Source organism: Aspergillus terreus, genomic scaffold (assembly GCF_000149615.1).
Source record: "Aspergillus terreus NIH2624 scaffold_8 genomic scaffold, whole genome shotgun sequence".
NCBI classification, from domain to species: domain Eukaryota; kingdom Fungi; phylum Ascomycota; class Eurotiomycetes; order Eurotiales; family Aspergillaceae; genus Aspergillus; species Aspergillus terreus.
The window spans coordinates 1,060,280-1,085,771 of record NT_165931.1 but is presented as its reverse complement, the minus strand read 5'-3'; the positions used below and the strand labels follow the sequence as shown (position 1 = coordinate 1,085,771).

The 25,492-nt window shown below is 52.0% G+C and overlaps 7 protein-coding genes across 7 annotated transcripts; 4 read left to right on the top strand and 3 right to left on the bottom strand.

Annotated features, from left to right (window-relative positions):
* Nucleotides 1–1,625: 1,625 nt before the first annotated feature.
* ATEG_06020 (NACHT domain protein) lies at nt 1,626–7,998 on the top strand (the record flags this gene model as incomplete). Its single annotated transcript, XM_001215198.1, has 4 exons — nt 1,626–2,087; nt 2,158–2,497; nt 2,557–2,832; nt 2,888–7,998. The coding sequence occupies 4 exons, from the start codon at nt 1,626–1,628 to the stop codon at nt 7,996–7,998; spliced, it is 6,189 nt and encodes a 2,062-aa protein (XP_001215198.1).
* A 673-nt stretch (nt 7,999–8,671) lies between these two features.
* Nucleotides 8,672–9,498, top strand: ATEG_06019 (pre-rRNA-processing TSR2 family protein; the record flags this gene model as incomplete). The annotated part of the gene is made up of 3 exons (XM_001215197.1): nt 8,672–9,222; nt 9,359–9,393; nt 9,476–9,498. The coding sequence occupies 3 exons, from the start codon at nt 8,672–8,674 to the stop codon at nt 9,496–9,498; spliced, it is 609 nt and encodes a 202-aa protein (XP_001215197.1).
* A 127-nt stretch (nt 9,499–9,625) lies between these two features.
* On the bottom strand, nt 9,626–11,818 carry ATEG_06018 (translation termination factor GTPase eRF3; the record flags this gene model as incomplete). Its single annotated transcript, XM_001215196.1, has 2 exons — nt 9,626–9,682; nt 9,737–11,818. 2 exons carry the CDS (start codon nt 11,816–11,818, stop codon nt 9,626–9,628), a joined length of 2,139 nt encoding a protein of 712 aa, XP_001215196.1.
* A 954-nt stretch (nt 11,819–12,772) lies between these two features.
* ATEG_06017 (RanGTP-binding protein) lies at nt 12,773–14,628 on the top strand (the record flags this gene model as incomplete). The annotated part of the gene is made up of 2 exons (XM_001215195.1): nt 12,773–12,786; nt 12,846–14,628. The coding sequence occupies 2 exons, from the start codon at nt 12,773–12,775 to the stop codon at nt 14,626–14,628; spliced, it is 1,797 nt and encodes a 598-aa protein (XP_001215195.1).
* A 389-nt stretch (nt 14,629–15,017) lies between these two features.
* On the bottom strand, nt 15,018–16,281 carry ATEG_06016 (BSD domain-containing protein; the record flags this gene model as incomplete). The annotated part of the gene is made up of 2 exons (XM_001215194.1): nt 15,018–15,295; nt 15,351–16,281. The coding sequence occupies 2 exons, from the start codon at nt 16,279–16,281 to the stop codon at nt 15,018–15,020; spliced, it is 1,209 nt and encodes a 402-aa protein (XP_001215194.1).
* Nucleotides 16,282–16,758: 477 nt separating this feature from the next.
* ATEG_06015 (uncharacterized protein) lies at nt 16,759–21,057 on the bottom strand (the record flags this gene model as incomplete). Its single annotated transcript, XM_001215193.1, has 3 exons — nt 16,759–18,663; nt 18,793–18,884; nt 19,071–21,057. 3 exons carry the CDS (start codon nt 21,055–21,057, stop codon nt 16,759–16,761), a joined length of 3,984 nt encoding a protein of 1,327 aa, XP_001215193.1.
* Nucleotides 21,058–22,777: 1,720 nt separating this feature from the next.
* Nucleotides 22,778–24,150, top strand: ATEG_06014 (putative pyruvate dehydrogenase E1 component alpha subunit; the record flags this gene model as incomplete). Its single annotated transcript, XM_001215192.1, has 4 exons — nt 22,778–22,882; nt 22,944–23,077; nt 23,137–23,591; nt 23,645–24,150. 4 exons carry the CDS (start codon nt 22,778–22,780, stop codon nt 24,148–24,150), a joined length of 1,200 nt encoding a protein of 399 aa, XP_001215192.1.
* Nucleotides 24,151–25,492: the final 1,342 nt, after the last annotated feature.

The following is a 25,492-nucleotide window of genomic DNA, read 5'->3' as shown; positions in this document are numbered from 1 at the left end:
CCCTCAGCTCCTCCACAGCTGATGTGGAACATGTTTGCTTTCTCGACCCACCGGGTCCTCCGCATCATTGATCTCATGGCATCGCCAAGACCAAATGAGACCCTGGAGATGATACCCAGAAACACTGATCCAGGGAGGGTCGGTATATTACTACAGTTTCGGTGTCCAAGACATGATAGCACATCGATGATTGCCAACAGAGCCCGTAAGGGGAACATTGCCTCCTAGCGTTTTGGCACGTTTTGAACGGATATCAGATCGGCCGGCCACGAGACGACAGTAAGCACCAGACACCACATTGTCGATTCCAAATATCACTGGGAAACTCTATTTAAAATTCCGTACACTTATGAGCGGTTTTGTGTCACATCGCGCTGTCAAGTACGCCATACTCATACTTGTTCCGCGACCTGTCTGGCGGTCATTCCTACGCTGGATCATAATACGTTTGACCTCTCCTATGGACACCACTTCCTCACATTCTGCAAAATCAAGTCTGACCAGGCCATCGGCGAACTTGTGGTTTACCCACCTCATCATGTCTATTGAGACACCCATGCGGAGAACCACAGGAGAGACATGCAAATTTACCCGACGGGGAGGTGGGTAGCTGAGCACAGCCCGCATACCATTCGTTCGTCTAAAATTATATACATACCGGACTTCTCCGGTCCTTCAACCATGCAGCTCCGCAAAGTAGTGCGTTTTGACATATTTGCATAGTTCCCAAACCAGTGCGGTGGTACATGGGTCTACGATAGTCAATACCCTGCAGCTCGTCGGTCCAGACGCAGTGATTGGTCATGTGAAGATTTGAACAGGGATGGAAGCTCGACGATACAGTACATACGACCGTCATTATCAAGGCAAAACAGTCGTTCCGAAGAATGCGCGTCCCATGCATGGAGCTGAGGAGTCTCGGTGGATGTCAAAGGTGGATTCCTTGACTTCCTCGATTCCATCCCTGTCGTCCCACAGATAGTGATGCTTTGTCCCAAGGAAAGGGAAGGAGCAGCTATCTGTGGGTAAGATCTTTGCATCTTGAGCGGTCAATTCTGCGGACGAGACAGGTCTTGGTACCCCCGACTGCATCTTAGTAGATGGATAACACCTCCATGATCCTCATATGAGCCTGTGCCCAAGCGAGGGATCAGCTTTGACTCTCAGTAGCCACCTCTTGCAAATTGAATTCATTGGACGAGATCCCATACCGTATCTCTCCGTGAGGAGAATGGCTGAAGACCCCACACCCAGCAGTAGTCCATGCTCTCCCAGCCCTCCCAAGATCATTGCGAGCTGAACACGGTCTACCCGATTGGGCAAATGTTTGCCTTGGACGGCACTATATATCTGAATCTCATAACCCGGCTGGAGCCCGAGATTTGCGCCACTTTTCCTCTTCGCCGCGCTCCGTTTCACCCCCATATGCGTAATATTTAATCTCCTGAACCGCCACATTGTCGTTCATCTGCAAGTTCTTGAGGTGTTGCCAACCCTCAATCGAAGCATCCCACGAGCCTGAGCCCCCAGTCCGGCACACGGCGTCTCCTCCCAGACAGAAAGTTGAGTTGATCAAGCCGAAACTCCATACTGCTGTTCACATTGATTCTCCACAACACATCACCATGGCTCCCTCTGTCCTGTCCCCTACTCCGGCCAATGTTCCCCGTCTCTTCTCGCCGGGACCTAGACGTATTTCCAGCTTCGCAGATAGCGACACCTTGTCCAACGCTGGAATGAGCCACTCGTTCTCTCTTGGGAGACTGAGCTCGAAACGGATGACCTCCAGGACAACTAACATTACCAGTGTGGTGGAGTCTTTGAAACGCCGCAATGGAGATGAACTGGGCTCCTCAGCCTCGTCACAGTTCATCAACGGCGTCTCTTATGCATCCCTGCTGGATTGGATTCGGGGCCAGCGTATGAGCCTTCTGCCTCCTGAGGGAAGTCCCTATGACAAGGTGCTTGCGTGGGCCCAGCTGTTCATTGAGAGAATCCACTCCTTTGACTTAGCTATCGAGCCCTTCGCAGGTGATAGCTTCCTCGCTGCCGAGCTCGCTTACGGATACTGTAACATGCTTCTCGAAGTAAGTCTCCGTTTGTTGTTTCTAATGGTTTCAATCGCCCAGTTGAGCGTATACTAACTAACCTCAATAGCTCGGCAGGGAAAATGCACAGGCCCTCATTGTCTCCTTCGGATTCTTCTATAGCACCTCGATGACCTTGGCCAACCTCCTCGAGCGTGCGGAACTGTTTGTCGTCACCCAGGAGATTCGTGATCAGTTGGTTCTGGCTCTTGGAGACCTGGTGACTCTCGTCGCCAGTGTATCGTCCCATTTCCACAAGGCAGTTCGTGAAATGAACCGGAAGCGCATTCATATTGACATCTACCGTACCTTCCCGAGCCAGATCCAAACCTTCCGTCAGCGATGTGAGAAGATCGCCATTGCTATGTGGAGGCACCAGCTTCTGCGAGATAATGTTGATGGCGACCGAGGTGGGTTCATCCCAGACAGACGTCCAACTCGGAAAGTAAAGTCTAACTGTCATCTGCAGTTTCTGAGGTTCAATCAATCCGGTCCTGGCTGACGGCAGATGACTATGTCCTTAATAACATTGCCGAGAGTGTGTCCCATCTTGCTCATGAGCGGGAGGAGCTTACCTGCCTCTGGATGTCGTCCTACCTGGGACGGTTCCTGAAAAGTAACCTGCGAGCACTTTCATTGGCTGGCAAGCCAGGATCAGGAAGAACTGTTCTGGCCTCGGTGATTGTCGACCACCTTCAGCACCCCATCGGAGGTGTCTCCTACAACGCCTTGTTTATACCTATTAGTGAGTCCCCACTCTGCAAAAGTGGTACTGTTCAGCTATTGACTATAACCCTTAGATGCCAGAATTCCCGCAGAGACCAGTGCCCGTGCTGTCGCCCGCACTATCCTATGCCAGCTTTTCGAAAAGCGCATTGGCAATGTTCAACTCTTCCAAATCTTAACTGATGCATTCCAGCGTGGAAAGCTGTGTACCAGTGAGGAAGAGTACGACCAGATCTTGTGGACTGCGCTCGGGGAAGCCTTGGGGGCTAGGCTTCAAGGAGCCAAGGACCTGGTTCTGGTGGTTGATGGGGTTGATGAGGCTTCCTGCGGCGAGGGTGTTTTGATGCAGAAGCTTTTGACTGCCACTTTGCAGGGGTCCAACGCCCGGTTGATCACGCTCGGATCACAGAGACCGGCATCAACAGAGGGCTTGACGTGTGTGCAGATCAGCGACGATCTGATCTTCGATGATATCTCCGCGGTTATCCGCAGCCACTTCAAGAACCAGGTCTTGGCTTCGATGTCTGATATGGAGCAAGAGACGGTTGTGGCTCGCATTGCGGAGGCCGCGAACAGCTCATTCCTGTGGGCAAAGCTTGCAGTCAAGCGTGCTCGTATCGAAGGAAAGCCCGAGGGTCTCCGCAAGGTTGTGGATACTCTCGTTGAAAAGAAGCCTACTATTTTGGACTTTGTGCTTGATGCCTTGCAGAATCCTAAGGTGACGGCCGAGGCAAAGCACATGCTTCTTTGGCTGGCAATTGCTGAACGACCCCTGCAGATGAAAGAGCTGGTTCTTCTGTCTGCAGTGGATGTTGAGAAGCAGACTGTTGCCGAAAAGGAAATTGATGTCCTGGGTGATCAGGCTCTGGGACTCTTGAAGTCCCTTGTCTTCGTGCGCGATGGCCTGGTGTACTTGCGCCATGGTCAGATCCGTTCTGCCATTCTTGAGGCATTCGCCAAGGGAAAGCTGGTGCCCAATGTCAAAGACCCCCACGCAGACCTCGTCATCAGACTCCTCGTCTACATCAAGTCAACCGTCACCGAGCAACGCGAGCCTTCCCTTACCTCATTGAATGCGCATGACACGAACATCCTCCTCAGCAAACACCCTCTTCTCGACTTTGCTCTCAGATACTGGCCTTTCCATTTTAGACAGACATCTGTCTTCGTCAATGGTGGAAGAGCTAAGGCAGCCCAGGAGTTCACCAAGTACTTGCCAATTTCAACCACTGTGGTCCTCCTTCAAAACACAGTTTGGGAGCGTTTGCCCACCGCCGTGTTGCTATACTACCGCATGATCATTGCCAATGTCTGTCGGGAGACACTAACCGACAACCATGTGGTTACGCTCCAATCTATCATCTTTCTTGCCCAGCTGTATCGCCAGTTGGGGCGGCCGGCCGAGGCGATCCCCCTGTTCTACCAGGCTGCCCACACTAGCTCAACATTGTTGACGGTCAAGCATACTTTGACAATGCACATGGCTAGTACTTTTCTCGAATTGACGGTGGAGCACGTCACAAACTCCAAGGTGGAAATAATGATGCAAAGAGAGCGCTGCTTGACTCTTCTGGTCGAGTGCTACAAGGTTCACTACGGCAGTACCTCCGAGAATGTGGTCACCGTACTTAAGCAGCTCTCCGAGCATTATAAGCTAATCAAGGAAGAGACAAAGGCTCAGGAGATTATGAAAGCCATCAGTGTCATTACTGAAACCGAGTACGAGGCCCACGGCACAACCGGACATCTTGATGTTTCCTTAACAGCCCCGACGGAGGTTGATACCAAGACTGGTGATACCTTCCTACTGTTCAGTGCAGAACATGATGAGGTTATCGAGTCCCACTACGACTTTGAGGCTTCCCTGCAACTAGCTCAGAATTACGCAGCTGAAGGACGATATGAACTTGCTGAGCGCACCTTCGTTGAGATTTGGCAGCGAGCAAGTGAGGAGCACCGCATGCAGGCGACTGGACTCTGGGAGGAAAGAAAGATGGAGGCCATTCTCGTATACACACAGTTCCTCAAGTCACAGAAGAGGGACCGCGAGGTTTCCTCGATTCTTTCAAGTTTCTGGCAGGATGTCCAGCAGAAGACCACGTCTATCACCAGCGAGTCGTCCATTTCATACTTCCAACAGATTGCTCAGGTGATGAAGACAGTTGGCCTGTCGACGGCTGCCTTGAGTGTCTACAAGTATTGTTCGGAGTACTTCCAGAGCACTCGTCGCACCGAGACTTCAGTTTACAAGGAGATTCAGCAGCACATTGAGACTACTCACAAGGAGGTATTGGAAACTGTCACCACCACAACTGTGACCTCTGAGTCGACTCTTGAAGAGCTAGTATTTGAGAGATTCTCTTCTATCTCTACTCTTGACGGAACTTCGTTTGCCGCAATCGAGAACTTGGTACAGATGTACATTTCCCAGCATCGCTGGCGGGATGCCTCTCGAGTGATCAAGCGTATCCTCCGGGTCGTTTGGCCTTCCCTCTTTGCTCCACTGCTGGAGGATGTGACCCTTCCGCCTAAGTATTTAGAAAACAGTGTGACACTGACTGGTCGTCTCTGCCAATGTTACCGCTCCCGTCGTCGCACCTCGAAGGAGCAGGACACCCGAGTGCGTGTCTACCGTGCCATGAGGTTTGGAAAGAAGGTGGATGATAAGCTGCGGCAAACTGTGGTTGCAGACCTTTTGCGTTTCCTTGAGCTCACATCTCAGACCGACATGATCATTAACGTTCACCAAGAGTTGTTGAATGACTACGTTGCCCATTATGGAGAGGAGCACACTATTGTTATCAAGGAGCTCTGGACTCTGGCGAGGTTGACTCGTCCCCGGCCTATCTTCATCGACTATTACCAGCAGATTATTCAGAAGCTGAACAAGGGCTCTGCTACTTGCCATCCTGAAGCATTTGAACCGCTTGTCATCGTGTCCACGGAACTCTGGAACCAGGGACGGTACTCGGATGCTCTACGCCACTATGTGATTCTGTTCCAGACTTTCTTGGAGCAACACAAGGTGAGCTCCAAGTTTGAAGATCACAGCTTCGTCCAGGAGGTTTTCAATCGCTACACCCAATGCCTTCGTGCCACCCGCACCGAATTTACCACCCTGCACAAGGTCACCGTTGACTACCAGGCCAAGTGTAAGACCGTATTTGGCATGTCGGCATCGGTCACTGTCCAGGCCACGTACACCCTGGCGAAGCTCTGCCAGGAATCCAAGCGCTATGAGTCCGAGGCCGTTGCTCTGTACGAAGAGCTTGTCAAGATGAAGACGACAGCAATTGATCTCCAAGAGGTCTCTTCGATCTTGGAGGCTATCTACGAGGAGGAGACAACCCTGGTCACCTCGACTGAGCGCCGTGAGTCAATCTCTTCTACTCAGTACCAGCGTGCCGTGCAGGTGCTGAAGAAGCGTGTCACCACTGTGCGTCAGACCTATGGCTGGGCTCACGAGGAGTCCCTTTCAAAGATGGAGGAAATCGTCAAGTTGTATGTGCAGGCCAACGAGACCAAGACTGCCGTCAAGGAGCTCAAGGAGGCTACGGTGCATATCCTTACCTCGGAAACGTCTGTTACCACACTGAGCCGTGCTGCTGCTAGTATCGCCTCCAGTTACATTGCCATCGGTCAGACTGAGAAGGTCACCGAGCTGAGCGAGGAGATTTACCGCCAGATCATCTTGAAGGACACCAGCAATGTGGAAAAGGTACAGTTCAATCTCTCGTCTAAGGAGCAACACAGTCTGGCCTTCCTCGCCCAGCTTCAGCACAGTCTGCGGTATAGTGTCTCCAGTGTCACCGAGATCCTGGCGACGTTGAAGACCGAGTACGTTTATTTCGAGGAATTCAGGATGGCCGTCAAGTCCAAGAGTAGCACTCTTCACTCCGTTACTCTTTCTGCGTCTCGCCTTTATCAGTTCTTGGTCAAGAATAACCGCCATACGTCGGCCACGCATGTCTTCAATGGGCTCAAGAACTACTTTCTCTCCACGGAAGGAAAGCGGATCAAATGCACTGAGTCTGCTGAGGTGGACATCTTTCTTCAGACTATGTTGGAGTACTTGACCACCCATCGGTCGCAGAACTTTGTCCGTTCTGTGGGCATTGTTTCCAACAACCGCGTCGTGGAACTCCTCCAGGCCCAGAAGCTCGATGCTGCTTGTGCTCTGGCTCTCGCGTCCTTCAAGTATATCTCCGCCCAGGATAACTATCGCTCTCCTACCATAGTGAAATTTGTATTCACCCTGGGCATGACCATCTCCGGCCGCGATCTGGCTGTCCGACTGCCCGCCAACAAGCAGCTCCTGAAGACGTCTGCGATCATCATGCAAGACGCACTCCGCGTCATTCAAGAGCTGAAGATCAACCTTGCCCAGGTAGACATCGACCATCTGAACAGCTTGATCGGCCTTCTGGGAGAGCAACAGGACTACCAGACCATGGCGTGGCTCCTCACCATGCTGTGGAACAGTCGCGAGGTCCAGCGCAACTGGCAGCCAAGCCTCACTCTGGCCCTTGGCCGTCGGTTCATTATGGTCCGCTACCTTGTTGGGGACACCACTGGCGCTCTACGCCTGGCTGAAGACGTGGTCTACAACTGCCGCCGCGTGCACGGAGCACGTCACCCCAGCACGCTGGAGATGTCTGTCCTGCTCTCACAGGTGTACACCGGCATCGCGCAGCGCTACCAAGCCCACAAGGATGGAAAAGAACTGGCCAAGCGCTACTACAAGAAGAGCGTTGCGCTGCACGAGAACATCCTCCGTGCCTTTAGCGACCCAACCACTGCCGATATGGAATACATGGACGGCAGCATGAGTCTGGATGGATCGGCATTTGAGCTGGACCTCTCTGACAGTGGCTTGCTCGCGGGTGCCTTGACCCCCGGCGAGTATGTCCGCAACCACTTGAAGCTCCTCAAGCTCTCGGCTGAGCGCTTGGGTGACTGGCCCAAGGACTACAGCGAGTATGAGCGGCTTAACGCAGATCTCTTCCGCGAGTTCCCAGAGGACTTGAAGGGTGTGGAGGGCGTCGAGAAATGGGACCTCAAAGCCTTCGGTGGAGGCAAGGCTGAGAGTAATGAGGACCAGGTCGATCTGCAGTTCAAGGATTGGCAGCTGTTTGATACCCAGGTGGAGACTAATGGTGCTGAAACTGTGGAGGAGGAGCTGTGATGTGTTTTGACTATGTTTGTATGTACTTAATTATCGCGTTGTTATAGTTGTTGATTCCGTCTTATTGTCACCTCTAATTGAAACCTCGTTTACCATCGGCGCCTCGAAGCCGTAGTACTGTAATCCCTCTTTCAACGAATGTACTATGACGCTCTTAAATTGATCGACTTGCCTTCAAATAGACCAAATGAACCGTCCTCCATATTCCTCATAAACATCATATTTGTCAGACAATTGCAGTGTGGAGTAGATGTTTCAAACCTAGCTTTAGAGACACTCGGCCATAGTTTGCGAAGGTCTTCAACAGCCATCCATCCTCTCCAGGCAACAACATTCTTTCGTTTGTATATCAACAACCCCTGTGACGTCTAAATCAAAGAGGATAAAAACAGTACTTGAAGCTATACAAGAGACGTGAGCACGTGATTGATATAATCGATATCACCTGACCTTATCTAATCTAATCGCGATAAGAATTTGCAAAAATTGACGGACTCCGAATGACCCCCACCAGCTGCAGACACAACACTCTTCCTACAGCAATTGCTACATTCCAGCCCTATCTCGCATAGCATTATCTGCGAGATTTCACAAATCACACCCCCATTGAAAACCACCGCAAAAGATCCCGCCCCACCGACACCACCAAAACCACCTCCACAACCAAAACACAATGGCCCAACCAGCTCAACCTCAGCAACAACAGCCCACAACGGCAGCCGCCTACCTCGATCTGGGAATCACGCTCGCCATCAACGACTGGCCCGCGATGAACCTCGCTGTACAATCGAACTGGGGTGGCCCGACCTCCGCCGACAAGCGGGACTGGCTGTGCGGCGCCATCTCAGACATGCTGAGCGACCGACCGGAGACAGACGCCGAGGATCTCGAGGACGTGCTGATCCAGGTTATGAACGACGAGTTTGACGTGGTGGTTGACGACGAGAGCGCCGCGCCAGTGGCTGCGCAGATCATGGAGATTCGGGGGCTGGCGGCGCGGGGCGAGTTCGCGCCTATCCAGGCGATGTGGGAGGCGTGGCAGCAGAAGAGTCAGCAGAAGGGGAATGCGGTTGCTGGGTTCCGGCGGGTTGAGGATCAGGAGGAGTCCAGTGATGATGATGACGAGGAGGATGACGATGAGGATGTGGATATGGATATGGGTGAAGCGCCTGCTTTGGTTAGGGCTCCGAAGGAGAAGGCGGAGCCGGAGGTGGATGAGGATGGGTTTACCAAGGTTGTTGGGAAAAAGAGACGATGATTTGCATGTTTCGGGTTGGTTTGTCACTAGAGTTAGACTTGTTGAATGATATACCCATTTGTCTGTGGTTTGGATTTTACCACTCCTATCTCCATGGTTCAGTGCTTACGGTAGAAAACGCGACTACTCATTCAATAGTATGTTCAAACCGAGACTGGGTATGCGACTCCAATCACTTTCCAATTCCGGCAGAAATCAAGTACGAATAGATCTATAAAGCAAAATTCATCATCATCAACTGAAGGTAGGTTGGTATATCATCGTCCGGCCTGCCTCTGCCCACCCATACTACCCAGGCCACAGCCAACTCCCCCATGAGGGAATGGAACTCGGCCAGGTCGGAAAACAAACGGTTTATTCCATGCGCGTTTAGTTGTTGTCGGCACCAATGAGCTTGGTAATCATACCAATAGCGATGGTTTGTCCCTGATAAAGTGATTAGCATATTGATCCGCAGATCTGGTTGGGTATCTCTCTTACCTGGTCACGAAGAGTGAACCGACCCATCTGGTTGTAGTCCTCGAATCGCTCAACACAGACAGCACCGGCGGCGCTAGTCACATCGAGACGAGCAATGATGGTTTGGCCCTTGCTGGCGAAGGGAGGAGGACGCTTGCTCTTACGTCCTGTACCAGGCTCCAGCTTGTGCAGAAGGGCACTGAAGGCAACCTCTTCAACAGCAGAGTGCACGTGCATGACACACTGGTAACCAGCGGTAAGAATGTTCTTGAGTTCCAGGATTCGGATCTTGGCTTCGAAGCTGGAAACACAGTGCACAAGACGCTTGGGGGAGCAGAGCACGAAGCCAGGGAGAAGATCTTCTTCTTCCACGCCACGCAGACGCATACGGACCTGATCACCACAAGTAGCCGTGGCGATTTCGTCCTCGGTCTCGCCATAGAGCGCGGCGATCTCGACCTTCGTACGGTTGGGCATCATGATGCAAGTACCGTTCTTCTTGATGACGCCGGACTCGACACGTCCCTCAACCATGGTACCCATATCACGATACTTGGCGGTGATGGGCATCATGAAAGGAGCATTGATCTTACGCTCGGGGACCTTCATCTCCGTCAGGTACTCCAGAAGAGAGGGGCCATCGTACCAAGAGCAGAGATCCTTAGGAACACGGTCCTTGACACCATACGTCTGCTGAGCGGAGATGGGCATGAAAGTCAGGTCGGTCTTCTTGTAACCGAGAGCCTCAAGGAACTTGGACACCTTGACCGTGCACTCGTCGAAACGAGCCTTGCTCCACTCGACAGTGGGGTCGTCCATCTTGTTGACAGCGACGATGAGCTTCTGGACACCGCTGTTTCGGGCAAGCAGTGCGTGCTCACGCGTCTGACCTCCCTTTTCGAAACCAGTCTCGTATTCACCCTTACGCGCGGAGATGACAAGAACACCAACATCGGCCTGAGAAGCACCACCAATCATGTGATGGACATAGGACTTGTGGCCAGGGGCGTCAAGGATGGAGAAGTTTCTCTCAATGGGTCCGCTAGCCGACGGCACGGTGAGCTTGAAGTGCGCACGACCAACCTCCACGGTCTTTCCCTTTGCACGTTCCTCGTTGGTCAGATCGAGAGCCCACGACAAGTACCAGGTCTCACGACCCTGTTCCTTTGCATCTCTCTTGTATTTCTCCAAGGTCCGCTCGTCGACCATACCCGTCACGTACAGGATGGATCCACCCAAAGTAGACTTTCCTGCATCGACGTGACCAATGAAAACGATGTTGACGTGCTCGGTCTTCTGTCCATAGATTTCCTTAAGGGTATCCTCGTCGACATCGGCCTGCTGTTCCATCGCAACAGCGTTGGCATCACGTTGAGCTTTGGCAGCCTCACCCCGAGACGGGCTGGACCGGCCGGGGCTAGACCGACCCGACGGAGCGGGGGACGACTTGCCACTGGCGGCCGCCTTCTGCTCAGCCTTCTTCTCAGTCTTCTCAACAGCCTTGTTGGCGGTCACCTTAGCGGCGGCGTCGGCGGCGGCGGCGCCCTTAGTGTCACCCGGAGCGGTATCGTTCGAAGAGGGCGCGGGGGAGGGGGTTCCGATGGAGAGGACCTTCGTCTTAGGGGCAGAAGCAGAGTTGCTGGCGCCGCCGATAGAGAGGACCTTAGCCTTGGGAACAGAGGCGGACGGCGTGGAGGCAGGCTTGGGAGCGGCCTGAGTAGGCTGCGTCGTCTTGGGCTGCTGTGCGGCGGCGGGGGGCGTCTGACGAGGTTGCTGGTAACCATACTGCTGCTGCTGCTGCTGCTGGTTGTAAAAGCCACCGGGCTGCTGACCATACGCTCCGTACTGGTTGAAGCCCTGTTGGGCATAGTCAGGGTATCCACCATAGCCCTGCTGCTGGCCGTACTGGGCGTACTGAGGGTAGCCTCCGTAACCCTGATAAGCCTGGCCGGGAACAAATGAAGCAGCACCGGGTGTGAACGAGGCGGCTCCCGGATGGAAAGAAGGCGCTTGAGGCTGGGGGCGAGATTGTGCGTTCAGGTTGACGCCCTCGGTCTGTCTGGAGAGCTCATCCTCCCAAGAATCGGGGGTCTGGTCGGCCATATTGACAGAGGTTGAAAACAAGTAAAACAAGAAGAGCCGACGAACAACCCAGAAAACAACCCAACAGTGACGACTGGGGGGAGAAAAGGAGGCGCAATGGAGAGAAAAGTTGAAGTCGTCGAGAGCGTCAAGTGCGAGCCTGAGGAGGGGCCCGCATCGATTTTGCACCCGATGACTCAGCAGGCTTCCCCGCCAACGTGCGCCTATCGCGTCTGTCGCGCCAGGAAAACACCACTGCAAATTTATAGATCTGTCGCTTGCCTTATTCCGACTTCTCTACGCTCTGCATCGTTCTCCTCTGAATCCCTCATCCAGTATGTCTCCGTCGCCCTCGTGCGCACTCCCATGTGGTCGTCATTCTAAATCCGCAAGTGGACCGTTGTTATCGATAAGCCTTGGAGAACCCCTCGGGCACCATCAAGTTTCAGGGGCCGCCGCCGCCAGAAAACATTCTCTCCGTTGACTCGGATCGTTCCATGTCTAGTTCGGATCATTCTAGTCGGGTGGTTTACTCCTGTCTACATAGTTCTACACGTCCACGGGTCTTCTTCGCACCCCCGTACCCGTCATGGACGCATTTCTGGCTAGAGTACGGATGACAGCTCACATCCCCATCACTATCAATATGCTGATCGTCTCTTGGTAGCTCACTCACCAGGCAATGAACTATGCCATTCGGTACCGCGCATAATTACCTCCTGCTCCCTATGGTGCCATACTAACTGCGCTGTCAGATCTGGGGTTGCCATCACTGCTAATTATGCGATCCGTCAATCGTCGCGTTTACTAAAAGTGGGCTTTCTTCCCAACTATAACAACACCGTTCAGGTTGCCCAAGCTAACCTACGCTCTGACCATCGGCAGAATGTGGAGAACACAGAGGAGCGAGAAGAGCTGCTTCGGCTACAGCAGCGACTTGAGAGTAAAATTCAGGTCATCTCACCTGCCATTGACATGATTGAACTGATGTACGTGCTGTCTCTTACTGCTTCCTTTACACTGAACCGTTCCGCTGACTGCTCCCTAGAGCTGCGCGTGGAAACACGTCACTAGAATCTGCGGTTTCCTTGACAAAGTCCCTTCGATGGGATATCCAAGCTCTAGGCCAGCGACTCGCGAACGCCGCCGCCTCGGAAGAGCTGATAAGAAAGGGCGCAAAGTCCTCTCGGAGCCGTTCCCAAAATGACGCCGAAATCAAGCTCATCATCAAGGACATCCGAAACCTCCTAGTCCGGATTGAAGATGCCGTTCCGCTACTTAACCTAGCAATCACGACCTCTGGTGCGAAACTATCCACCAATTTACCGTCCACAATATCTCCATCCCGATTGCTGCAGGCCAGCACATTCCTCACCGCTGGAGATACGCAGTACTCCATGTTTCCATCTCAGGCTATCCAGATTGGCCCAACCTTCACTCTTTCCGTGTACATGCTCTTCGCAAGCCATCTGCGTCCCCAGGACGAAGAAGGAATTCGCGAGACAACGTGGAAAGAAGTCATGCATAAAGCGCGGCTAAAGCTGCGCCGTGTGCCGATGGATCTGGCGCTCACTCCACGGGCCCAGGCCCGACGTCGTCAACTTCCTGCTGAGGCGAGGATTGATGAATTCGCCTACCAGCTTCTCGTCGTGGAGGATCTCGACGACGGCAGGGTTCATAGCTTCGACGAAAGTGAGCCGCAACCCGACAGCTACGAAGGCGTGAAAACAGCGGGGATCCGCGAGATTCTTCCAATACACCAAATATCTAAGATATTTTACGCCGATACTGGCAAGATCCTCAATATTAGCACCGAAGGCGAAACCAACAACCCGGTTTTGCTTCTAAAACGAGACGTCAACGCTATTCCTCCGCGACGGATGGTTGAGCGGGAAGAAGCGTATGGCTCGGCCGACGGAGAGTCGGACCACGAAGAAGTCGATGAGATTCAGGCTCAACTCGACGCACAGTTAAACAGCGCAACTAGTTATACCGATGCCCCCAGTTTCCATGAGAGTTCCATTCCGGAAGAGTGGCGTCTCCCCAAGGATTTAGATCCCGAGTGGATCGCGTTCGAGGTCTACAACGAAGACGATCCATCGGACTCTGATACAGAAGACGAAGACGCCAAATCACCTCGTCGCGAGGCATCTGTTGACCCTGAGCTGATGGCGAATCTTTCTCTGGGTCCGAAAGATAAACCGTCCACGCCAGCATCTTCTGCCCCATCACGGCCCACATCTTCTTCGAATCAGGCGATAACCACCGTGTCGAATCCCCTTTTCAACCACATCCGCACTTCCCTCTCTCTTCTGGAGACACTCCTCCGTTTGACGTCACTGCAGCAGTTCCAACAACAGTCACACCTCTCCATCAGCGACGAACTCCTCAACTTCTTCCTTGAGGAGTCTTCAACGACTGGTGCTGGTGGTGATGAGCAACACCGACAGCGTCTCCGTGCTGATGCGAGACGTCGCGTCGGATGGGATCCATATGACGAGAGCCCTCTGAAGCGACGTGGTGAAGACTACCAATATAGCTATGCCCCAGAAGGAACGCCAATTGGCTTCCGCCCGAGTAGCAGCGAATATTACCCTTATTCACCCACTGACGGACCGCGCGGTTTTCACCTGCGCTCGCGGGAGAATACACCAGAGACTCCCATACAGTCACGACAGTCCACGCCTCTACGGTCTGACATGAGACGCAGTGCGCTCCGTGGTATGTCTGCTTTCCCAGATGAGTCGCGGCGAGGCTCGTCGTCACCTACTCGCTCTACACCAGCGGCTGGTGACGATCCAGGGCATACTGGGCCGGATGTTCGATCTTAATGTAGATATGTGAAACGAGTGACTGTTAGAAAATCGATTTTGTCTTATATTTGCTCCATGTCTCGAGGACATGCAACGCAGATGCTGTAATACTGCGGGGAATTTGGAGGCTAGTGTAGAGCACGAAGGCAATCGCTAGTCGATATCATGTAAAGGTGACTAAATTCAAGCAAAAGAACAATAAGGAATTCCTGATATCAGGCTAGGAGCAAACCGCTGGCTAATATTGGAAATCAACATAGAACCCAAAACACCTGAATGAACACCGTAACTCCCTGTGCCCTGATCGATAGATCGAATCTAGGCAGATAGCTATTAAGGAATGTGACAAAGGCGACAGTGGTGGCTTGTGTAATGTGGCATTCTGAATTCCAGCAGAAACCAATTGTTCATTCCCAGTCATCATCGCTGTCGTCGTCCTTCTTGTCTTTGGGACTGGCTGGCGTCCGACTGGTGGCGCCGCTCACAAGATCATAGCTGGATTCACTGTCCGCCTGGGACTGTTGATCGTTGGACCGACGGGCCTCGGTCGGCTTCGGTGTGTCCTTGTCGCCGGTGGTGGTAGCTTTGGTTTCCTTGTCAGCCTTGACTTGGGGCGTGGAGGGAGAATCAGTGTCGTCATCAGAGTCATCGTCCCAAGCAACCTCTTCCTCATCATCGTGGGCTCCTATATAGACAAGTTAGATGCCAATCTTATGCAACAAAAAATGGGGAAAACAGACCCTTCAACAGCTCCTTGCGCTTCTGCTCTTCAGTCTCAATAACAAGGCGAAGGAAGTAGTACCGGCACCAGAAAGTGGCATAGTCAACCTTCTCCGGCACAAGCTTCTCCATCGCACTGCGCAGCTCAGGGTACTTCTCCAGGTCCACCGCGATCGCATCGGTCTTGTTGTCCACATTGAACTCGTCCTTGAAAGCAGCCCACTTGTCACTGACAGGGTCCTTGGTGAAACTGTCGAGGTTGGAGTGAATGACATGTAGCTGAGCCTCGAACCGCGTGGCATGGATGACCCTCTTGCCGTCGGCATCCTTACTCTCGAAGAGCAGTTTGCTGGACGATTCCTCATCCGGGGGAACAATGCTAACAGCCTCGCGCAGCTTCTGCCCAATGTTCATTCCGAACCGCAGGATGGCCTCGTCAGCCGCCTCCTCAGCCTTCTCGATCTCCTTCAGCCGTCTCGCGGCCTCGGCCTTGAACCGAGAGAGGAACCCCTCCCCAGAGGCACCCGCCTCGGCGCTCTTCTCCCCCTGGCCCTCAGCGGTCGTCGGTGTCGGAGTCTCATTCCTTGCGCTCTCCGTTGTGTTTCCGGTAGTAAACGCCGTGCTCAGCGACAGCCCGCGCGTGCGACCAACGATAGTCTCCTTCAGGTCGGAAAAGCCCTTGACGGCTTCCTCGCTGGCCGCTGCGTACTCCTGACGCGCACCTTCGTAGTACGTCTCGCCCTGTTTGCGGACATTATCCCACAGCCCGCCGATACGGACGCCCCATGGGCTTGCGGAGAACGCGCGGAAGGTCTCCTGCAACTCGGTGTTGAGGTCGACGGTCGGACGTTCTGTCTTGTCGGAATCTGTTGAGGAGGATGATTCGGCCTTCTTGGAGGCGTCATTGGAGTTAAAGATCTCCTCCTGGATGTGGTCGTAGGCGATATCCATGGCGGTTGAGGGGCTGGGTATCGGATGCGATTGAGGAGGTTCAGCTAACTCGGGGTCGTTCCACTCCCGAACGTCAAGCTATCACTCCGACTGTTAGCGGCGGGAAACGGCCCGACCTGGATCGGGCTTAGTCTTGTTATGGTCATGTGACTATTGCTCCAGAGGTAGTAAAACTGACCTGATCTACGCGCCCATATGCAGGAGCACTGCGACAACCTCAGGGTCCCAAGATCTTGTATTCTGGGTCATTGGATATCTAATCGACTGGCTTACAGGTGTCTAAGCAACGGGGTCAACCCTTAAGCTCTTCCCATATTGCAGTTCGGTATAATGTATTTTCTAGTTCCAGGCACCTCTCAAGCGCCAGAATCTCGGGGGAAATCTTATGTATAGGCGAATGATAACAGATATAAGCGTCCAATGTGCATCGTTTCTTGGACGAATGTCATTAGTCATGTCATGATCTTCTTGGGTAAATCAAGCCTCGGATGAGTTGTATGGCTCCCCAACACTATCCTGGCTGCCAAACCAAAAAGCTGGCAGAGGCACACTCTCCATGACGCTGGAAGTCAGGAGATCGCTCCCGGAAAGGATACCCCGAGAGCGCGCTTTATGTCCCATCGAGGCTTGCCTGTAAGCTCGGTCCACGGCTTGCGACGACTCCACCTGCACTATGGCATCTCGACTTTGGGATTCCTGCTCTTGATCGATTGGATGATGCCGTTCGCTTCCATTGCGCATGATTGGGGAAGATTCAGGGACGATTTCAGCTGGTGTCGGGTCCAGAACTTGTGACTGGGACTGGGACTGAGTTTCAGTCTGTGTCTGCGTCGCTCCAGGCTGTACACGGCTTGTAGCCAAAGGAGAAGACTGGGGTAATCGTCTGATAGCCGAAGTATTATAAGCATTCGAGGCTTCTGGGAAAAGTTCGGCTAGTTTCTGTGTATTTAGGTCCGGGAGTGGCTCCATGGGAAATTGTGTAGTTGGTTGCAGACGTTGGTAAAATATCGATGCATCAGAAGGTAGGTTTGTTTCTGAAGCTGGGATCTCTGATTCGACATGTTGTTGAGACTGAGTGATTGGCGGAAGATCTAAAGAGTCGCCATTTCCCATATCATCGCTGCCGATGTGTGTGTAGTCATTATCCGGGAAACCGCGGTCTTCTGCCGGGGCAACAGGACTGGGAACATCATCCTCGGATTCGCCGTAGTCTGTGTCAGCGTCTGTTTCGTACACCACAGTCCTTGACTTGTGCGTCAGTTGTGGTGTGGGATCATCGACATGTACAGCTTCCTTGATAGGAAGCGTCCTCTCTTCTCCAGAAGGATATTGCGTAGCTGGCGCATCGATGTGGGTCTTTGGGGAGAGGGCGACCTTATGTGAGGCTGAAGAGGGCGCCTTTGGTATTTGTTGTGAGTCACTTGACGGGAACGGTACCATTTCTGGGCTCCATGCCCTCGTCTTCGTGCTGCCCAGTTCTGGTGACTCCTCCTTTATGCGATGGTTCGCAGTCGAAGGGGCGAGACGTTTCAATGGAGAATGAGCGTCGTGTCGGAACTGGGATGGCGAGATAATTGCTAATCCAGGGCTTTCTGGAGACTGTGATGACGGTATTACAGCCCTTTTGTGCTTCTTTGGCGTAGTTGGACCGTGTGGGAGGGCTGCCTTTTTGTCCTCCGCAGGAATTGTTGTGTGCTCCCGGGTGCAATCATTGTCCACTTTCCGTCGTTTGTGATCACCAGTCTCTGGCTCGCTCTTTTTTGGCGTGATGTAAGTGTATTCCAACTTCACCTCATCCTCGGGTTCGATCTTGAGGTATCGCCGCACGTAATCCATCTGCGTCAGGGTTTTATGTCGTTGCTTCTCCTTCTTCGCCTTCTCTTTTCGTCCAGATTTAGGTTTCTCGCTGCTCTTCCTTCGACCACGCTTGGTATCTCTAGGTGTCGTAGTCTTCTTCTGGGGATCACGGATAATCGTAGCCTGCTCAGACCGGTCCTCACGGGAACGTCTGGACCTTCTATGGGATGAAGGTTGGTAATCGGCGTCGTTGTCGTCCGAATCGTCTTCTATTTCAATAACATCGTTGGGATTAGGCTTTGATTCTGGGATATAATCGAGTCCATCATCTGACGGAGGGTTCTGTGAAATGGGAGTCACGAAATCAATCTGCGTGAGCGTGGGCTGATGGCGTGAACCGGGCGGCAAGGTGTCTCTCCTCCATGATCGCGACGTGGAAAAGGAAGATCCAGGCGTCCCTGTTCTTCTCGTCAGGGTAGATGGAGCGTTCGACTTGCTGGATTCTCCTCCCACACGTGCGGCAGACGCCTTGTCTGGTGCCCGGAACTGTTCCTGACTTTTCTTGATATCGGCGGTCGCACTGAGCTTGTCTCCTTGCCTCATCGCAATCGAAAGTAAAAGGTATGATACTGTGTATTCCGCTTGGCCATAGAGGATTGTCCGGGTGTTTGTGTGATCGTAACGATGATCTCACCAGCAACAGGCATTTCTCACCTTGGAAGGCAACCGCGTCGTCGACGCGTCGGCACGGACCACGTGCCAAGGCCAATTTAACCGCTCCGGGAACGCCATATCAGCGTTGATAACTATACGGAGTAGCTCATAAGGTCGTTCTTGGATTAAAATTGCAAGTTATACGCTATATACAGTATATAATTTATCCCGGCGCATCCATGGCTATGGCTGCAGGAGACGTCAGTCTGACATGAGCCATTCGGGAATCGCGTCCTCATCCTCAGGGTCCTGTGATAGCAATGATCCTTCATAATTACTTTCAGATTCTCTCACAGACCCTTTAGGGGATCCGACTGGCGACTGTGCTTGCGAAACAGGACGGGAGATTATTTCGACACTCGCAGATTTCGAGTTCGTTGCCGTAGATGAATCCACTGAAATGGGAGCTTCCAATGAACCAGCGAGCTTATCGCAATTCTGAGCCACGGGGTCTTCGGCAATGTCTCTGGAGTCGGGTGATGGTTCAATATGTTCATCCGAGGCTGTCCTTTTCGGTATCACGACCAGCGTATACCGGGATTTCTCCTCCGGTTTCGCACCTTGCGTGGAATCTGGCGGCCTTTCTTTCTTATCTTCCTCGTCGGGAATGAACCCTCCAGGCTCTTCCTTTTCTGGGAGCATAGGTTCGGCAATCTCCTCCGAATGCATCTGCTGCAACATTTCCCCATGGCCTCTATCGGCATGTGGACTATATGGCTTCGCCGGAGGTTCTGGGAGGAACCCACCCCCCAAATCTTCCTCTGTGTCTTCATAGTCCATGTCACTTCCAACGCTTCCTCCGTCATTATCCTCCTCGCCTTCAGCCGCGTACCCTTTTACTCTCTCGGCTATACGGAGCCGAAGCAAAAAGTGTCTCCAAAGGCGAAGGACCTGGGCGGACCTTTCATCCTGCTCGGACTGAAGCCTTTGTTCTTCGAGGCCTCTCAGTACCTCTTCGAGCGCCTCGCAATATTCACTGGCAATGACGATCCCTTGAAACACAGCTGTTCCGTGTCGCCCTTTGAACTCGAATCCGGTCACAGCATCCGCAAAATCAATGCCAAGTATTTTGGCCGCATGCGCCGCATCATTATGTTTGATATGAACACCACCAGGAGGTACCATCGTCGGCACGTACACATCCAGGTTTCCGTAGGCATTCTTCGGTACTTTCCCCTGGACAATGGGCGGTGGCGTATATAACTCTGTTTGGAAGTAAGCATATAACGGTGTTTCGCCAGTTCCTTCAGCGCTCTCGTCGTCATCCATAGCCACGGCAGCATGGCTGTTTGCCGGTACACGTTTTAAGGGTTGCTCCCCAATTTTTATATCCCGTCCAACACGATACCATTTGTTTGCACTGCGGAGGACATGGACATCGGATCGGCGATAGACGGGCTCCAGATTCTGGTTTTTTGATCCGGATTTTCCAAGGCTAACTTGCCCAATCACACGCTTAGGATAAACAACCTCATTGCGGCGGAGATGTCTCTCAAGCGCATAAATCGGGTGGTCCTTGAAATCTTGCACGTTCCGTGGCATTGGTTCCGCAGCCGTCTTGGCCGTCAATTCGCTGACTTCGACTTCATCCCGATCCTCTAAGAAAGGCTTTTCGTAAAAGCGCATCACTCTCGCCCACCATAACTCACCATTCTTTGTTGACTCGACACGAAGCTTGCGTGTTTTTGCATTGTAAGCCTTCGCGTAGCGTCGAGTGACATCCCTAGCCGAAGCGTCATCTTCAAACGCAACCACGTAAGTCATGCAGTTGTATGGATCGCTCGATGGAGGCTCAAACTTGAAGGACTTGGCAAGGGACTTCGTTACGAGAGGGTCGACAGGAATCCATTTCTGAACCGCTTCGTTGAAAGCTTCAACCCAGAATACCGGGTAAGTTGACTCTCGAACATTTGGACGAGCCCCAACAAAGACAGACTTTGAAGGTCGCGATTGTTTGAACTCCGGTCGACCAAGTCTTCGAACTTTAGGAGTCCGCTGAGAGGGTTTGGTAGGCGACATTCCATCTGACGAGTCTTCACGTTCTTCCGAGGGGAAATGACCTTGCAAAGAAGGCCTCGAGGGCGTAAGATCTTTCGTCGTTCCAGAGAAAGGCAGGGGTTGGAGGGAGCAAACGAGTCTCGCCTCTACTGCTACAGATCGTAACAAAGCGCAGAATAGCTGGGCACCAAAGTCACGAGAGCCTTGCAATGTTCTCGCTTGCTTTCTAAAGTCTTCTTTCGACAGCATAACTTCTGTATCAGACATGATAAATTCCTAAAGGAGTTAATGCAGAACATATCGAGTCAAGAATTATTACAGTACCATTTTCTGTTTCACAGATGAGGAATCCTCCGACCAGTGTGGTCGTTTCAGGCCTGGCTTCGTAATTCTGAATCTTTTCATAAATGCTTCGCTAGCTTGATTTAGTCCGTCGATAAAGGTGGTTGACCTAGTGTACTGAGGTTTATCCTCGGATGGGTTCAAAAGCGACCTGATCTGTTTATTCAACATTCGTTTGAGAAAACCCTGCAAATCCAGTCAGCCTTCAATCAGCGTAAAGTTGTTGTGCATCAACACACTTGTAGTTCTTCATCGTTACACCATAAGTTGCGTATTTGAACATGACGCAAAAGACAGAGCAGATGGACTTTATGGATATCTAATCTCAGCTTCCTCTCAGCTGCCGTGATAGGCTTCCGCCTTGCAATCACTTTTCGCTTTTGACCCTCCACTGGGTCAAGCGTAATTTGCATGGAATCATCTCCATCAGCAGATGCTGAAGGTGCTTGTGCGAATGCTGACACTGCCGGCTGAATATCCACCTCTTCCCACTCCATATCAGAGTCATCAGAGCTGGGAGAGTCGTACACCGTCTGTATCTGAGGACCGGCGGCTTCAACTGGTCCGGCCCCATCGCCCGTGTCTTGGCCTCTGACAGGAGATGTAGTAGACTCAGTCATTTGCTCTTGAACCTTCCGTCTTTTTATAGGCCTATCGCTCTCCGCCCTGCTCGCTCCTCGAGCTTCGGCCTCCGCCAGCATCTCTTGATAGACTGCTGGCATCTCATCATCGTTCTCTTGTCGTCGGGTGGAACGACGCTGAGATGCTCCGGCCCTTTTGGGACGGGCATGTGGAGTACGGGGCATATTGCCGGCTGTCTTTAGATAGAAGCATCAAGAACACAGTTCCGGCTATCTACCTGGCGCGAGTGAGGGCCTAGTGTCATGAATTGGTGGATGTAAGCAAGTCACACTGCTTATTGCTCAGGGGCAGTGTGGCCCAGAGCATGGATGGAGGCAATCTTAATTAATAACCCCGATCGAAGACGCCTATTTAGAAAAGGATATAAACAATTATTGACGATATAGACGGAGAGTTGTTGGATCACTCAGAGTGGTTCGACCCCAATCTAGGAAAGCATGTGCGTCATCCGGAATAACGCGTTAATCCAAGCCGAGCGCGATATCCGAATCGGGAAGTTCCAACCATCGTCTCTGCATCACGGCCAAGTTCGCGTTTCATACAACACGATGCAAATGGAGATTCTTTGTTGAGTGTGAAATTATTCGAGATAGCGTTGGCTCTTGCTCTGCCGTCTGACTGTATGCAAATCTAGTCACCGAACGATAGGTATATACATATGGCGTCCTGAAGTTGCTAACGAGGAAAACAAAGAAAATATATACCTGTGTCTAATAAATGTTCATCCTCCTCATTAAAAAAGCGACAAGGGAAAGAAAAGACGTCTGAATAAGCATGTTGCAACCGAGCTATCCCATGTATCAAACAATCAAAACAAATATACAGCACCCATCAAATAATTACCGAAGCTGGAAGGTTTGCGTCATACAGACGTTATGTGCTCCGAAGTTGCAATGATGGCATGGCATTCCATCCCTCGACGGGACTCGACAATCTTCAAATTACTACCCGAATTTGAATAGGAATTGGATACACCAACACGAACGTGAGAATCAATACAATCATGCTTTTGCGATTTGCGCCGCGCCCGGCCGGTGCGCGTCCGTTGCTTCCCCACACAGGCCGTCGCTTGCTTGCTCACGTCTCAAACGTCGAAAGCATACCGAAAGTAAGTGAAACATCTACTACACCTAAATGATGATTCTTTGATAATGACAACTGTTCCGAAGGAGGAAGACAAACCATTTAGTGTGCCGGTAGCAGAAGATAGTTTCGAGACATATCAATTTGATCCACCTCCATATACCGTGGAAACGACGAAGAGCCAGCTAAAGCAGTTATATTATGATATGTCAATGATAAGGTGAGTGGCGCTGCAATTATCTCTGGAACGCCCTGAATGACTCTGACTGTACGCCACAGGCGCATGGAACTGGCCGCCGACAATCTATACAAACAGCGAAAAATCCGCGGCTTCTGCCACCTGTCGACAGGTCAAGAAGCAGTGGCAGTTGGCATCGAACATGGGATCACTAAACATGACAAGCTCATTACAGCATACCGCTCCCATGGATTCACCCTGATGCGAGGAGGGACGATAAAATCAATCATTGGCGAACTTCTCGGCCGTCGGGATGGCATCTCATATGGGAAGGGCGGTTCCATGCATATGTTTTGTAAGAGCTTTTTCGGCGGCAATGGAATCGTCGGAGCTAATGTCCCACTTGGGACTGGAATCGCGTTCGCCCAGCAATACAACGATGCGGGGAACGTTACGATCAATCTCTATGGAGATGGAGCAGCAAACCAGGGCCAGGTGTTCGAGTCCTTCAACATGGCGAAGTTGTGGAACCTCCCGGTGATTTTCGGCTGCGAGAGTACGTGTGTACCCCCGATATCAACATGAGGCATACTAATCGCGTCCTCGTAGACAACAAATATGGTATGGGAACTTCTGTGGAGAGAGCATCTGCGATGACGGAATACTACAAGCGAGGCCAGTACATTCCCGGGTTGCGAGTTAATGGGATGGACGTCCTTGCGGTGCTTGCAGCAATCCGGCACGGCAAACGTTTTGTCCAAGCTGGAAACGGGCCTCTTCTCTACGAATATCAGACATATCGGTACGCTGGACATTCTATGTCTGATCCTGGTATTGCATACCGCAGCCGAGAGGAAGTGCAGTCAGAGCGCTCTAACGACCCAATTTCGAATTTGAAAGAGAGATTGGTTGATTGGGGAGTTATGACGGAGGATGAGGCTAAAGCCATTGACAAGGATGTTCGCGAGAAGGTCAACGAGGAGGTTTCAGAAGCAGAAAAAATGCCCGATCCAGAGCCCAGGCTGGACGTCTTATTTGAAGACATCTATGTCCGTGGTAGCGAGCCCAGCCAACGACGAGGAAGGACAGTTGACGAGACGTATTACCGAGGTTAGGTCTGCAATCTATTTCGCCGGGAAGAAATTCCTTCAACGGTCCTCCCATCGATGGAATGGTCCAGCCTGTATGATAGGAAATCCGATTCGTGGCTTTGTCTGCCGTTGATGTAGAGAAACGTCATAGTGTAAACCATCTTAGTATAATAGATCTTGAGTATACCGTCTTGGAAGATACGCAAACCCAAGTCATCGAGGCATCGTTTTCAATCAAAGGCCAGGCAACTGTCATCATGGAATACGACAAGACCACTCCGACTCCAGCTCATTGTATCGCGGACTTTTCTCTGATTCCGGTAGGGACAGCGCTGAAAGCTGCTACCAGGTTGGCAACTTACATATGTGCATCTAGATTGGTACGAAAGATGTATCGTTCGCCAAAGAGATCTCTCAGGTAGCGCGCATGGCGAAACAGTCAGGCCTCCACACTGATATTCATGAGGTTGGGACCGTCATTGGCAAGTCCTTCTTATGAGCCCGACTTGACATGGAGAGGATGGCTAACAAGACGTACATAGAAGGGCCATGGGCGCGGGTCACCGAGGTCATTGGACAAGCTCATACCATGCTTCACCGACAAGGAACGGTCAGGATCCAGACAGACGTTCGGATTACTACACGGTAGGGCTACAATCTGTCTGCTTTCGTTCTTCTAGGCTCTAACAACAGCAGAACCGACCGGGAGCAAGCCATGAACGAGCCGGTCGAGAAGGTCTCGAGCCTCATGGAATCCGACGGCTGAACGCAGTGCGTGGCAGACTTGGGTCATGGTCTTTCACTGGTATTTGATGGGCCCAGAGTGCTGTGGAGATTCTTCGCTTGGGGATGGCTTTGAATTTGGATGGTCCCAGAGAACGAATATTGTTTGTCCGAAAAGCCCCATGTTGTCCCGTTCGCTTAATGTACTCCGTGGGTACCTAGTTAGTACTGATAGGGAGCCCCATCCCTTAGTTTATTAATACGATCATGCGCGTCAGCCCACCAGATCACCCTTTCCTGGAAAACAGAGCATTGTAGTGATCCGACTGGCATCGACTGAGTCGCCAAACATTAGGATTTCTCCGAAAAACGCCTTCAGCCCGGTACAGACCGGACGGCTGATCGGCCTTGAGTCCCAGCACGGTGGGAAGGGGCCTTGGTTCGCGAGGGTGATTGGCCGTTACCGCCCGCCTGGGACGGCCTACAGAGAGTATTTGTCAAAATGAAGCTTAATACACACCATGAACTCCTGGTCCGATAGAAGAGACCCCACATTTGAAACACAGTATTCCAAATCATGGCTGATAGAGTTACCATAATATCCAGTGACTCTACTTGTTTGCGCGTTTATGAAGATTTTGTG